Here is a 16,011-nt window from a genome sequence, read left to right on the forward strand (position 1 = left end):
AAGACACATTATCTTGTGAGATTCCATGAACCTACTATGCAGGCGTAGCAGGGGGGAGGTGATACTCCCACGTGGCGCATCCCAGGTGGCGGATAGGGGGGGGGGGTCCTAACCGGCTTGCCAGCGGACTGGAGGGATGTAAGGCTTTTCAGGCGTTTGCTCTATTAATCAGCGTTTCGTCTTAGGTCTGACACTAGACTCTTCAGAGTGGGATGTGTCAGGCCCTACCCACTGACGCTGGTGTGTATGCAGGTGAACTTATCAAGAAGTCCTTATAAGAGGCACGGTCTGATAACTGCATATGGGAGATAAATCTCCACAATGGAATTATTGCCCGCCTAGCAGGCAATTTAGAATTTTCCATTCGGACTTGAGGGAAATAAAATACCTCTCGTGGCCCAAACACACTACCCCCTGCGGGTGGGGGACGCACATGTAGAACACACCCGCGGTATCCCCTGCCTGTCGTAAGAGGCGACTAAAAGGGGCTAGAACCGTGAAACTACTTTTGATTCGTACTATCATGCGGGGAACACCATGGGTTGCCTGTACTTGCGAGTAGTACCACTACATTAGGTACGAAATAGGTTTGTGATTCATAGCAGTTAAGTGGCTGGCCTGGGGGTTTGCAGAACCCGAGTGTCGTACCCATGTGAGCAACACCGCAGGTCTGGGCGTAGCCTGTGAGTTGTACCGCTATATGAGCTGCAGCGTGAGTCTGCGTTGCCTGTGATTGGTGCCCACTATGTGAGGAATACCACAGGAATACCGGCGCCCGTGATTAGTACACCTATTTGAGGAGCCTCATCGGTTTGCGTTGGCTGTGAGTGGCGCCATTGTGTGAGAAACACCATAGGTCTGCATTCCCTGTACGAAGTACAATACTTGTGAGTAGTACCATCTTGTGTGGAACACCGTGAGTCTTCGCTACTTTTGATTAGTACCCCAACATGACAAATATCATGGTTCTACTTTACTCGCGACATGTACCATTCTGTGGGGCCTAACACATGGATTTTGCACCCCTTTAGACATCAAGCATCATTGTGCTTTATAAGTGGTCCCTTGGTCAGTAATACTATTATTTACGATCTTTTTTGGGTCTGATCCACTGTTTTTGTGTGTTTTTTGTTGTTGTTGTTGTTGTTGTTGTTTGTTGGGTTCATGTCCATCCATTCATTCTTCATTACATTTTTTATTTTATTTTGGTCAGTGGATGAATTTGTACTTTTTGTTATTTCATTTCGTACCATTAGGGGGCCGATGACCTCGATGTTAGGCCCCTTTAAACAACAAGCATCATCATCATCATCATCATCAACATATCTTGAGGGATTAAGGTATAGAGTGCAGGAGGCTGGCAAGACAACAGTGATGGTGAAAGGAGACAATGCCAGGACAGCACTGAGCAAACCAAGAACACCGATGAATTGTTGAGGCTTGCAATAAGGAATCTCGTTAGAAGAAGGTGGAAAATGATTAACGAGTAGCTTGGATGGTAGAGCGCTGACCTTCCGACCCCAGCTTGTCAGGTTCAATCCTGGCTTAGTCTGGTGGTATATGATGGTGCTCAAATAGATTAGCCTCGAGTCAGTACATTTATTGGCATGTAAAAAAAAAAGTTGCTGGTCAAAATTCTGGCACCTTGATATCTTTGAAAACCATGAAAATGTAGTTAGTGGGATGAAAAACAAATAAATTATAATTATTATTTAAAATTATTAACAATGGGGCAATTGCCCAGAATTATTTGGAAGTGGAAAACACAAGAATCTTTTGCTGGCTTATACAAAGAACAAAGTCAGTTGCAAGTGCGAGACAACTAGGAGATGGTCGTATGTCCAGTGTTTTAGCAAGTACTGTAGTGAATCAAGAGTGACTTGATTACGTGACATGCAGCAAGGTAAAATGAACTGTTCTGGAATGAGGCTATGATGTGTGAAGCCTAGTGGAGAATAGGAGTTTGATGTTTTGGAGTACCGTGTGATCAGCTGGATGAGTGAGTGAAGAGGTGGAAAACTCAAAAAGGAGTGAACTTGTAAATAATTGTAAATAGTAGTTTAATAAATTTATTGGATAATAAAACACGCTACCTCTCTCGGCAGTGATTTTTAGTCTTATGGATCCTGGTAACCTGCCACGATATGATAGTGATAAATGTCATTTAGACCAGTTATTTGTGCAGGAATTTGGGCGAGGGAAGAAAATAAAAATCACACCAGCTAAATTAGTCGGTGCATACCTCCTTACTTTTTTTTTGACAATTTGCTGTACGTTGCACCGACACAGATAGGTCTTATGGCGACGATGGGACAGGAAAGGGCTAGGAGTGGGAAGGAAGTGGCCGTAGCGTTAATTAAGGTACAGCCGCAGCATTTGCCTGGTGTGAAAATGGGAAACCGCGGAGAATCACCTTCAGGGCTGCCGACAGCGACACTATCTTCCGAATACTGTATACTGGCACATACCACCGTACTACCTCACCCTAAGAGTAATATGGCTGATCACAGTTGAATGATGTTACATAGCTGTGAACAATATTCTTCCCACAAATGAACACAATTAAACATTCATACGAGAGCTGTAATTAAAGTAGTGACTATATTGATAGAACGCAATATTTAATGAACTAAGAAGTACAATTTCATTATATTCCTTCAACGTAGCCACCTGCAAAGTCTACTAACCTTTTGCCAAATGTCAGAAAGTCTTTTGAGACCATTGGCAAGGCGTTCTTTGTTGATGACAGCAACGGAGCGCCCTAATGCGTGGAGTTCAGATGCCACGTCAGGAAATCGGTGGCCTCAGAGGGGTTCCTTCAACTTCAGAAACACGCCGAAGGCACAAGGACTCACGTCAGATGAGTACGGAGGTTGTTCTAAGACCTCCCAATGCCACTGTTGTGATAAGAGCTTGACATTGTTTGCAATATGACGCGTGTTGTCGTGCAGCATGAAAGGGCAATTGTCTCGCAATAAATGTGGACGTTTGCGCTGAATAGACGGATGCAGATGCCGCTCCAGAAATCGGCAATAGTAGTCACTGTTGACGGTTTGTCCCTCAGGCGTAAGAATAACACCCTTGTACTTGTATCCCACAATCAGCGTAAGCTTCACCCGACTGCATCCCTCTCAAAATTCTGTGAACATAGCGAACCTGGGTGATGGCATTCATTCGATTTGCAATCAACCAACCGCAATGTCCGTATCGATGTATAACGTAAACAGATTAATTGACAACAATTGTTCCACGTAATGGATACAATATATTTTGGCCATAAGCAAATTCGTAAATTAGTAGTAGATTTTTCATTTTATCTTTCATAATTGAAGTGTCGCTTAAATTAAATTGTACCGGAGGTACACCTACTCCGTATATTTAAACTGAGCGCCTTTTTGAAGGCCATCTGTAATATGAACCGTGAACTGTGTATCAGAAGAAGTTTTGAACTTTATCTTAAGATGTCTCTACTGTTGACTTATGTTGGGAGGATGGGCAATTAATCTTCAAAGAAATTTGCAATTTCTAGGTTTACAAAACTGAAATGTTTGTAGTGTTTTTTGTGTTCTAAGGTTACTAGCACTGCTATCTCTTCCTTCTTCATGAAATTATCAACCCATCAGAAATTTTGGAACTTTAAATTAGCCAATCAGAATTGAGGGTGTATACAGGGCTTCGGCCTAGAGAGTTCTGGAACCTTCCCCTCCACTATAAAAGCTGGGACCTTTTGGGCCATGTTGTCTTTTCCATTGCTCCAGTCAAGAGGTTTAGAGTGCATACATAATGGAGGCAGGGGGCAAGCCTTGCACGGCATTGGAAGGCCCACCAAATCAAGGTAATGGCAGACATCTTTTAATTATGTCATAGTCTCAGAAAGCTGACTCGAGTGGAAGGTTTCAAAATTCTTCCTTAATATTAAGTTCAACATCATCTTTTAAACGTAAATTCTCAAACAAGTCTAAGGACTTGATTCTAGCTTAGGGAATAAAGAGTGTTCACCCTCTTTTAATTCCCATTCAACTTGGTATTGGGGTCACTATGATTTTGTATAACATTTATCTCTTCTTTTGGGACTTAATTTTTCTCCATCTAGTCACCCTCCGTAGTATAGGTGTAGCCTCCTGTAAGTTAGGGCCATAAACCCAGGTAGGTTTTTAAGAATTTCAAAGTGTATTTCCAAAGGAGTGCAAGTGTTCGCCTCCTAGCATGTTGTTTACGGCCGATATCTTGAATCTTTTTTTTTTGATCACTAAGGCCATGTAGAATGGGCACTTATTGCCTCTGTTAAATTTTACTATTCATTGTCAAGTGTAAATCCGACTGTCGAGCGGGGAAGACAGTAAAACTGTTTGTAATGATCTAATGTAAAATTTAGGTTGTGCCTTGGAGAGGCCAGATCGCAATATGTTTTGGAAAGCAGTCTCCTAGAGTATGAATTGAATGGATCAATGGTGCTCTTTTGAACAATGTAACTTTTGAGCAACAAGCTCTTTCTGCAAATTGTTGTGTACCTGAACGTTGCTCTTTCTTGTTATTTGATCCTACGAGCTCCTGATTTGTTGTTGTTTACCAAAATTTAAAGTCAGTGAGGAAAGAAAAAATGGAAAGAAACAAAATTTCCAATTTTAAAGTTTTAAATTACGCTTCGATCTTTTCTCTGTCCGCCCATTTACCCTGGCACCTTCTTACACCTCCGAAACCGTCCAAAACACGGTAACATAAATTATTAAGGTCGAATTTACATCGATTCTTACATAACTTACTTTACCTTAGATGTTAGGCCCCTTTAAACAACAAGGATCATCATCAACTCGCATTCCCATTTTTGTTTCTTGGATGCAGATTGAGTTGCAAACCTGCAACCACACCAGTACAATCACTTACAACTGAAGAAAAATGCCTTCCATTATAACAAGGAAAATAAATGAACTAAGTTCCTCTATTATACGGAAAAGCATAGAAGCATGGAAATGATTTTTACCGTCCTAGTATACATTAGAGATTGACGAAGTGACACTGCTGACTGTTTCGAAACATTTGATATGGCTGAACGAAATGTTTCGAAGCAGTGTGTCGACACACAACGCACTGCCGTGTCAGACTACAAGAGAAGCAGTGTTATGCACAGTACCTTGACAGTGTTTTGCGATGGCATGGTGAGGCAAAGTGCCGACACACAGCGCACTTCCGTCTCGGACTGCAAGAGAATCAGTGTTTTGCAATGGCATGATGAAACATGAACCACGCTTCATAGCTAAGTTCAGTTCACTGAATAAAATGTTTTACTTTCTGATAACAATAAAATACGAGCTTCATGAAATATTTAATGAGGAAATGTACAAAATACATTATGATAAATAGATGGTGTACAGTATAAGTACCAGTATATAGTAATTTGTATTAGTGATAAATAGGAAGCGGATTTTTATGTAATTACATTTTTATTTTTTTGCGTAAGTTTTAACGTAAGTTACAAAGTTCATAATTCCTATTGTGCATCCCCAAGTGTAAAAACTGAATCTTACTTCATATAAAAACACATATTTTCACATTCTTTAAATGTAAATACAGTAAAACCTTGTTAATTCGAAGTCGTTGGGACGCAAAAATTGGACTTCGAATTACGTGATTTCGAAATTAACCGCCAACACGTACTTCAGAAACGCCAACCCTTGCGGCGTCACAGTATATTCTCCAAGATCCGTTACTGCATGCAATTAACCTTGATTCACAGTTTAAAGCTCTCAAATGCCATGAAAAGAAAACTATTTCCAAAATGTATCCAACAAAGTGCATTCACAGTATTCAAATAATGCGCTTGGATAACTCAGCAACAAACATAACCTCACGCAATGAAATCAAAAAAAGAAAACATGATTCAAAGACAAGGAGAAATCAATACTGGCTCCCCTGTGCAAGTGCTTTATTTATGGATTACTGTACTGTATGCATTTTAGATGCCTTGTGATTGCACGGAAAGTACCCGATGCCCTTAAAACATCGCGGCTTATCAAACTTTCCTATGACATGGGGAAAAAGTCTCTCGCTTCCGTCCACATTACAACAGTATAATACAGTGACTATACTTGTACGATTTCCCGCCATGGCACTTCTAAGACCCATTAATGCATGCAATCACCTTGATTCTCAGTTTAAACTTTTCAAAAGCCATGGAAGAAAAAAACGATTCAAAGACGAGGAAAAATTATGCTGGTTCCCCTGTGCAAATGCTTTATCTTTTGGATTACTGTATTGTCTGCATTTCAAGAGTTCTTGTACTGGCATGGAAAGTGCCCTATGCCCTTAAAACATTGTGGCTTTTCGAACTTTCCTGTGACAGGGGGGAAGGAAGTGTCTCGCTTCTGTGTGCACTGCATAACAACACAGTACATTTCCCGGCTGGCAATTCTCTCTTTTAAAACCATAAGCCTGTTTGGCCTCAGCATTTAAAAAAATAAAACAAACAATGCAGTTTCATCGGCATTGACAATATTGTTTGGTGGGTACGAATTGATTATAGGCTATAAACCATGCTTTATCGCCAACTGTCCACATCGCTAGTGTTTGCAGATTCTGCCTCGCCTGCTACGTGATATTGTGGCGTTCTTTAAAACGCTGAATACAAAATACGGTAATTACAATTCCGCTTGAACATAGATATGAAGCACGCTGTAGACACACCGAAGTAGGTGAAAATGCGCAAAGTTACCCCTTCACGTTCTGGAAGACGCATTCTTACATGACGCGGAGAAATTTTGAATTTAAATTACTCTGTAAAATACTATATTTTTCAAAATGTAAAGGCATTTTCGAATTGAAATAAATTAAGCACATAGTGTTTCAAGACTATTTCTATTTTTTAATCGTAAGTGAGCAAACTGGTTTGCATATGTTTTTATCAGATTGTGGCATAAGACTCGCAAGTCTTCAACTTGTTGAAAATATGAACTTAGATACAGTAACCATGTGAACCATGTGACCTTGCCGCGGTGGGGAGGCTTGCGTGTCCCAATGAAGCAGATAGCCGAGCCGCAGGTGCAACCATATCGGATGGGTATCTGTTGAGAGACCAGACTAACGAATGGTTCATCGAAAGGGGGCTAGCAGCCTTTTGGAAGTTGCAAGGGCGGCAGTCTAGATGATTGACTGATATGGCCTTGTAATAACACTCAACATGGCTAAGCTATATTGATACTGCTACGCGGCTGAAAGCAACGAGAATCTACAGCCGTAATAACTCCCGAGGACATGCAGCTCTCTCTGTATGAATGATGTACTGATGATGGCTTCCTCCCGGGTAAAATATTCCGGAGGTAAACTAGTCTCCCATTCGGATTTCTGGGTGGGGACTACACGAGAGGGGGCGATCATCAGGAAGATAGATACTGACATTCTGCGAGTCGGAGCGTGGAATGTTAGAAGTTTGAATCGTTGTGGTAGGTTAGAGAATCTGAAAAGAGAGATGGATAGACTAAAGTTAGATGTAATTGGTATAAGTGAAGTACGTTGGCAGGAAGAACAGGATTTTTGGTCAGGCGACTACCGAATTATCAACACAAAATCAAACAGGGATAATGCAGGAGTTGGTTTTATAATGAATAAGAAAATATGGGCGGGTAAGCTACTATGACCAGCATAGTGAAAGAATTACTGTCGTCAAGATAGACACCAAACCAATGCCCACAACGATAGTGCAGGTCTATATGCCTACTACTTCACCATATGATGAGGAAATCGAAAGAATATATGAAGAGATAGAAGATTTAATACAATATGTAAAAGGTGACGAGAATCTAATTGTGATGGGAGACTGGAATGCAGTAGTAGGCCAAGGAAGAGAAGGCAATACAGTAGGAGAATTCGGATTGGGACAAAGGAATGAAAGAGGAACTCCGCTGGTTGAATTCTGCACCGATCATAATTTAGTCCTTGCCAACACTTGGTTCAAACACCACAAACAACGGCTGTATATGTGGACGAGACCTGGAGACACTGGAAGGTATCAAATAGACTTCATTATGATTCGGCAGAGATTCAGAAACCAGGTGTTGGATTGCAAAACTTTCCCAGGAGCAGACGTGGACTCTGACCACAACTTGTTGGTCATGAAATGCCATCTGAAGTTGAAGAAATTGAAGAAAGGAAGGAATGCCAGGAGATGGGATCTAGACAAGTTGAAAGAAAAGAGTGTGAGAGATTGTTTCAAGGAACATGTTGCACAAGGGCTAAATGAAAAGGCTGAAGGAAACACAATAGAGGAAGAGTGGATAGTCATGAAAAATGAAGTCAGTAGGGCTGTTAGGAATGTTAGGAAGGAAGAAAAGTTCGGCAAAGAATCGGTGGATAACTCGGGAGATACTAGACCTGATTGATGAACAACGAAAATACAAGAATGTTAGAAATGAAGAGGGCAGAAAAGAATACAGGCGATTAAAGAATCAAGTGGATAGAAAGTGCAAGGTAGCTAAGGAAGAATGACTGAAGGAGAAGTACAAGGATGTCGAAGGTTGTATGGTCCTAGGAAAGGTAGATGCTGCATACAGGAAAATCAAGGTAACCTTTGGAGAAAGGAAATCTAGGTGTTTGAATATTAAGAGCTCATATGGAAAGCCACTTCTAGGGAAAGAAGACAAAGCAGAAAGATGGCAGGAACATATCCAACAGTTGTATCAAGGTAAAGATGTTGATAATTTGGTTCTGTAACAAGAAGAGTCTGTTGATGCTGATGAAATGGGAGACCCAATTTTGAGGTCAGAGTTTGATAGAGCTGTGAGTGACCTAAATTGGAACAAGGCACCTGGAATTGATGACATTCCCTCTGAATTACGGACTGCCTTAGGAGAAACCAGCATGGCAAGGTTATTCCATATAGTGTGTAAGATGTACGAGACAGGAGAAGTCCCATCCGATTTTCGGCAGAATGTTGTTATGCCTATTCCCAAGAAAGCTGGTGCTGACAGGTGTGAAAACTACCGCACCATTAGTTTAGTGTCCCATGCCTGGAAAATTTTAACACGTATTGTTTACAGAAGAATGGAAAAACAAGTTGAAGCTGAGTTGGGAGAAGATCAATTTGGCTTCAGAAGAAATGTAGGAACATGTGAAGCAATCCTGACTTTACGTCTGATCTTAGAGGATCGAATCAAGAATGACAAGCCCACGTACATGGCATTCGTAGATCTAGAAAAGGCATTCGATAATGTTGACTGGACCAAGCTATTTAAGATTCTGAAGGTCATTGGGATCAGATACCGAGAACGAAAAATTATCTACAATCTGTATAAAAATCAGTCTGCAGTGATAAGAATTGAGGGCTTTGAAAAAGAAGCAGCAATCCAGAAAGGAGTGAGGCAAGGCTGCAGTTTGTCCCCCCTACTTTTCAATGTTTACATAGAACAGGCAGTAAAGGAAATCAAAGAGGAATTTGGAAAGGGAATCACAATCCAAGGAGAGAAAATCAAAACTTTGAGATTTGCCGATGATACTGTCCTTTTATCTGAGACTGCAGAAGATCTCGAGAAGCTGCTGAATGGTATGGACGAAGTCTTGGGTAAGGAGTACAAGATGAAAATAAATAAGTCCAAAACAAAAGTAATGGATTGCAGTCGAACGAAGACAGATGATGCAGGAAATATTAGATTAGGAAATGAAGTCTTAAAGGAAGTGGATGAATATTGTTACTTGGGTAGTAAAATAACTAACGATGGCAGAAGTAAGGAGGACATAAAATGCAGATTAGCACAAGCAAGGAAGAGCTTTCTTAAGAAAAGAAATTTGCTCACTTCAAACATTGATATAGGAATTAGAAAGATGTTTTTGAAGACTTTCGTGTGGAGCGTGGCATTGTATGGAAGTGAAACATGGACGATAACTAGCTCAGAAAGAAACAGAATAGAAGCTTTTGAAATGTGGTGTTACAGAAGAATGCTGAAGGTGAGATGGATAGATCGAATCACGAATGAAGAGATACTGAATCGAATTGGTGAGAGGAGATCGATTTGGCTAAATTTGACGAGAAGAAGAGATAGAATTATAGGACACATCTTAAAACACCCAGGACTTGTTCAGTTTGTTTTTGAAGGAAGTGTAGGTGGTAGAAACGGTAAGGGTAGACCAAGATATGAATATGACGAGCAGATTAGAGCAGATGTAGAATGCAATAGTTACGTAGAAATGAAAAGGTTAGCTCAGGATAGGGTGGCATGGAGAGCTGCATCAAACCAGTCTATGGACTGATGACTCAAACAACAACAGATATAGTATATTTTTAACACCGTTTCATTGTTATCAATATGGTTTTAAAATTTATGATGAATTTGGTGTTGATAAACTTATATGATTGTCAATTTTTCTACAAACTTCTATTCAGCTGATGATGACGTAGTAGGGCGTCGAAACAAGTACTGATTGAAAAATATATGTTGTAATTACATCTATGCAACGTCCGACTCGTCGGCTGAACGGTCAGCGTACTGGCCTTCAGTTCAGAGGGTCACGGGTTCGATTCCCGGACGGGTCGGGGATTTTAACCTTAATTGGTTAATTCCTACGACACGGGGGCTGGGTGTATGTGTTGTCTTCATCATCATTTCACCCTCATCACGACATGCAGGTCGCCTACGGGAGTCAAATGGAAAGACCTGCACCTGGCGAGCCGAACCCGTCCTGGGATATCCCGGCACTAAAAGCCATACAACATTTCATTTCATATATGCAACAAATTTTTATGTATTGAATAAGGTAGACCCAAAATTACAATAAAACATTGTACATCTTCAAAGCAATCCAGAAGTTCCTCAATTCCTGCTCCTGAAATAGGCCTCGGTGACGATATACCTTCTTGTGGCAAATGTACTATTTACAACTTTTTTACTACCTAAATAAATTGCTGTGTAACTATAACTACAGTAGAAATAATAATAAACTTAATATATTACTATAAATAATTGAAATGCATCAGTTAGGACAAAAAAAAATTGAAAAATGAATCACAAAATGCGGACATAAACAAAGTAGCAAGAAACCAAGGCCACACAAGTTATAGTTTTATTCATAACCTATTTGTTGGCAAACATAAGACTCTTTTATACTGTGATTAATAACTAAGCTTCTTCAAACAGATTTTTATTGTATGTCGCCACTTTGTTGTCAGATGGCATACAAAGACCCTATAGATTTAAGTTATTGAATACATGTATTGTAACAACACTTTAAATATGCTTTAATTCTTACCATTCAACTTTCATTCTTTGCAAGGCTGAAGATGTCCCCAAGATGGACAAAACATGAACGTATAACTTTGTTTTAAGATTAACCTATGTGAGTATTTTCAAAGTGGAACATTTTATTGATATCATAAAACTGTTCAAAGTTAACAATACAGGCTAAATATGACTTATATATAAGAAATTGTGGAATCAGTTGACTCTCCCAGGGCCTAAACCCTAAACCTCTCTTTGAGAACATTCTTCAGTGCATTAACCTTCTGTGACAGTATTCAGAACCCATGTAATTGGAAATACCTTATTACAGATTTAGAACTTAGCTTTCGTGAGGCTCTTTATGTTCAAGACATGACCAACAGAAAGCTAAACCTGTGTATGCAGTACCAACAGTGCATCATTATTTTTTTTTTTTTTTTTTTTGCTGTAAGAATGATTTCACTCTGCTGTTGTGTGGCAATTGTTTTCACCTGAGTTCTGTATAGAGGTACACTTTTACAATTCTCAGAGGAGCATACTGGTGGAAAATATTGTCTGAAACCTGTTGACATCTAGGCTAATAGAAATCTGTTAGTCCAAGTAGAATTTAATATTAAATGTATAATGAAATCTGAAAATTAGGAAGGGTTGCATGCTTGACATATCTCGTGTGAATTAAGTGATTAGTGGCTAAGTAAGACTGTTTCTTCTCTGTAGGTGAAGTTGGTGAATTATATTAGACAACAGGTGAGCCATTGCCTGTGCCCTAACTGCAATGAAAAGTTCCAGGGAAAAGATGCTCTTGCTGAGCATATGTCCAATACTGGTCATTTTGAATTACCTGACAAGAAATTGTGGGAACATAACAGGTAAGATATTTATAAATCATGCTGTTTAAATTCTGAGCCTTACTTCTAGGTTGTTCTGGGTTTCGGCTTCCGTGATTACTAATAACATTCTTCTTTTTAACATTGAAAGTCATTTTTATAATGGGTATTTTCTCATTTAAGAAGGATTCAGAATAGATCGGTCGTACTGTAAAACACAAGTAGATATCTGTTTAGACTATTTCATGTTTTTCAAAGGTATTGCAATGTTTTGGATGAATGTTTGTGAAGCGGGTCCATTAACTCAGAGTTTATAGACAGCTATGTACTTGTGGCTCTAGCTGCTATGACTCATAAGGCAAACTTCTGAAAATGCAGACTAAGCAGCTGCCTAGGGTGGTAGATTTTAAGGGGTGATGGGGCACAATGTTACTGTGTAATTTTTTTTTAAATATTTTATTCACAGCCCTTGAAAAGAAAACACAAACTTAACTCGCTATGTAATGGATATGAATAACGTTGGCAACAACCATCTCAAATTTAATGAGCTGTCTGGCAATGGAAAAAGGACAGGTTTTGGTTTAGTAATAACGTCACATCATCGCAGTGCAATCATTAGCACTTTTTTCAATATCCTGCCACCTCATGAGAAAAAATGAATTTATTTTCATTATATTACGATATGTTAGGAAGGCAGATATCATTGCTTGCAATCATAAACTTTGTGATGGAAGACACTGTTAATACTATCATCAGAGTAACCATTATCAACACTCAAGGATGCCCATTCAGACTTCAAATTCAAAGAAAATACTGCCAGTCAATTTAGCAGCTGGATTCTTCCTGAGTTTAGTTTAATTTGAAACTTTAAAGAATGCAGCTGTTTAGTATATTTTAATTTTTATTAAAGTGAGTGGCAGTCAAAAAAGGCTAAGCAGTTCTCACTACTAGAAACTCACAAAAGACAAGTCAATAAAAAAAGAAAGTGAGATTGGGAGAAAGAATGCAAAAAAATAGATGTGCTGTTTAGAAAAGGAACACAGCCAGCTTGTTCTACTTTGAATCCAGATACATCAGACTGTAATAATGTGGTGAAATGTATCAAAAATAGTGGGATGTTTGGTTTATCTGAGTAAGGCATTTTGGATATAGCAAACAACAATGATGCAGAAACAATCATTACAGTTGAGCCAGAGAACATGCACAGAGTGAATGATAGTGATTCAATTTCTCACAATCCTGTAAAGTGGATAATACATGAATTCCTTCTTGACCATATCACTAAACAAGCTCATTTTGCACAAAATATGGACAATGATTGTGATTTTGTTAATTCATGCAGGCAGTATACTGACCTTCTGAGGTACTTAAATAAAGCTTTGTTTTTCAGAACCCTGAGAAATAGCAAGAAACGAGGACTATTAATTATAGTATTCATTATCGTCAAAGCAAGGGTAGTGTATTTTGTGTCCCATGTTTATTTTTTAATGTTGCATCACAGTTTGCAAAACATAATGAGGGATTTAATTACTAGAAAAATCAGTCAGTCCAAGTTAACTGCCCATGAAAATTCTACTGAATATAGGAAATGTATGTTAATTTCAAAAGCTAGAGGACAAATCATGGGCAGAATAGATAATGGACTGATAACTCAGTTTGAGACAGAAGTTAAATATCAGAGGGACATGGTAAAATGAGTCATTGCTTTGGTCAAAATTCTTGCCATACAAGGCCTAGGGGTATTTTTCAGGTGTCACAACTATGGGTTTGGACCGATACATACTGGAAATTTCAAGATGCCTCTACAGCTAATGCCAGAATTCGATCCTTTTCTTTCTAAACATATAAAACTTTATGGAAACAAGGTAAAAGGAGCAAGCACATTATGTCTTTCTTTTCAAATGTGTGAAGAGTTTAAATCAATTCTGGCAGAAAGAGTGGTAAAGTATATTGTAAATGAAGTGAAGAAAACTGCTTCATTGAGGATGATGATATTAGACTCCACCCCGCCCCCCAATATTACACATGTTGTTATAAGGTATTTATCAAAATATGAATTTACTGTTGAAATATTTGTCTGTTTTGCCTCAAATCCAGGCCACAGACCAGAAGAATTAGCTTCATGCATTAATAAGTATGTTAAATATGATTTTGACATTCAGTTGTGCGTGGGTCAATCATATGACAATGCAGGCAATATGGGTGTACTTTAACCTGGTCTCCAAGCTAGTTAACAGTCTTGCTGTGTATATTCCGTACAGCACACTCCCTTAACTTAGTAGGATCGCGTGCCCCAGAGTGTTGTCCTCAAGCAACTTCATTTCTCCTTTTGTTGCAAAAAATGTACACATATTTCTCTGCTTTGGCAGCAGTGCGCACTGTACCCTTTCGCATTGAAAGTTCGCCACTTATGAACCTTTATCGGCAAATGTCCAGCATTTAAGTAAAAAAATGCTGAAAACTAAAGTCACAACAGTTTTTCCGAGGGCCGAGGAATACAACAGTGAGATGTTCTATGTATTTGATGCTGCAAGAAAGATTCTAATGTGTAAGTACTGTAATGTTCGCATTACGTGAAAACGAAGAGATGCGTGCGATAAATACTGTAGAGAATCAGAAACACACAAAAAGAAGAAGGAAGCAAATGAACATAATTTTAAGCGGCAAATAACAATCGGCGATACTTTACACATCGCAAAGGAGTTGAAAAGTGATAGAGAGCAATTTGTAATAGACACAACAAAAGCATTCATGCAAGCCAGCATTTCTATAGAAAAATTGGATAATCCTGGCATGAGGACATGGATGAATATAAAAGGGAAGATAAAAAATACCGACTTTATTATAAAATATGACGATATTAGTAGGCCTATTCTAAATAAATCGCACCGAGCTCGATAGCTGCAGTCGCTTAAGTGGAGGCAGTATCCAGTAATCGGGAGATAGTGGGTTCGAGCCCCACTATCGGCAGCCCTGAAGATGGTTTTCCGTGGTTTCCCATTTTCACACCAGGCAAATGCCGGGGTTTTAAGGCCACGGCCGTTTCCTTCCAATTCCTAGGCCTTTCCTATCCCATCGTCGCCGTTAGACCTGTCTGTGTCGGTGCGACGTAAAGCAAATAAATAAAGGCAGAAGTATTCAGTCAGCAGTATGTAAAGATTGTTGGTTACAAGGATAATGTCGAGATAGAGGAGGAGACTAAGGCCAAAGAAGTAATAAAATTTACATATGATAACAATGACATTTACAATAAGATACAAAAGTTGAAAACTAGAAAAGCGGCTGGAATTGATCAGATTTCTTGGGATACTAAAGACAATGGGTTGGGATATAGTACCATATCTGAAGTACTTATTTGATTATTGTTTGGTCGGAGGAGCTATACCAGATGAATGGAGAGTTGCTATAGTAGCCCCTGTGTATAAAGGAAAGGGTGATAGACATAAAGCTGAAAATTACAGGCCAGTAAGTTTGACATGCATTGTATGTAAGCTTTGGGAAGGCATTCTTTCTGATTATATTAGACATGTTTGTGAAATTAATAACTGGTTCGATAGAAGGCAATTCGGTTTTAGGAAAGGTTATTCCACTGGAGCTCAACTTGTAGGATTCCAGCAAGATATAGCAGATATCTTGGATTCTGGAGGTCAAATGGACTGTATCGCGATTGACCTGTCTAAAGCATTTGATAGGGTGGATCATGGGAGACTACTGGCAAAAATGAGTGCAATTGGACTAGACAAAAGTGACTGAATGGGTTGCTATATTTGTAGAAAATAGATCTCAGAGAATTAGAGTAGGTGAAGCTTTATCTGACCCTGTAATAATTAAGAGGGGAATTCCTCAAGGCAGTATTATCGGACCTTTATGTTTTCTTATATATATAAATATGATATGAGTAAAGGAGTGGAATCGAAGGTAAAGCTTTTTGCGGATGATGTCATTCTCTATAGAGTGATAAATAAGTTACAAGATTGTGAGCA

General features: G+C 39.1%; 1 protein-coding gene across 4 annotated transcripts in view; it reads left to right on the forward strand.

Annotated features, from left to right (window-relative positions):
• LOC136864021 (zinc finger protein 277) overlaps positions 1-16,011 on the forward strand; it is a 190,149-nt gene that overhangs the window by 111,128 nt on the left and 63,010 nt on the right. For all 4 annotated transcript variants that reach the window (XR_010859252.2, XM_067140522.2, XM_067140523.2 and 1 more), the window contains exon 7: positions 11,919-12,070. Coding sequence is in view for 3 of the 4 variants with exons in the window: in XM_067140522.2 (XP_066996623.1) it covers positions 11,919-12,070 (152 nt within the window). In the remaining variant the exon portion in view is untranslated. The remainder of the gene's footprint in view (positions 1-11,918; positions 12,071-16,011) is intronic.

Source organism: Anabrus simplex, chromosome 2 (assembly GCF_040414725.1).
Source record: "Anabrus simplex isolate iqAnaSimp1 chromosome 2, ASM4041472v1, whole genome shotgun sequence".
Taxonomy (NCBI): domain Eukaryota; kingdom Metazoa; phylum Arthropoda; class Insecta; order Orthoptera; family Tettigoniidae; genus Anabrus; species Anabrus simplex.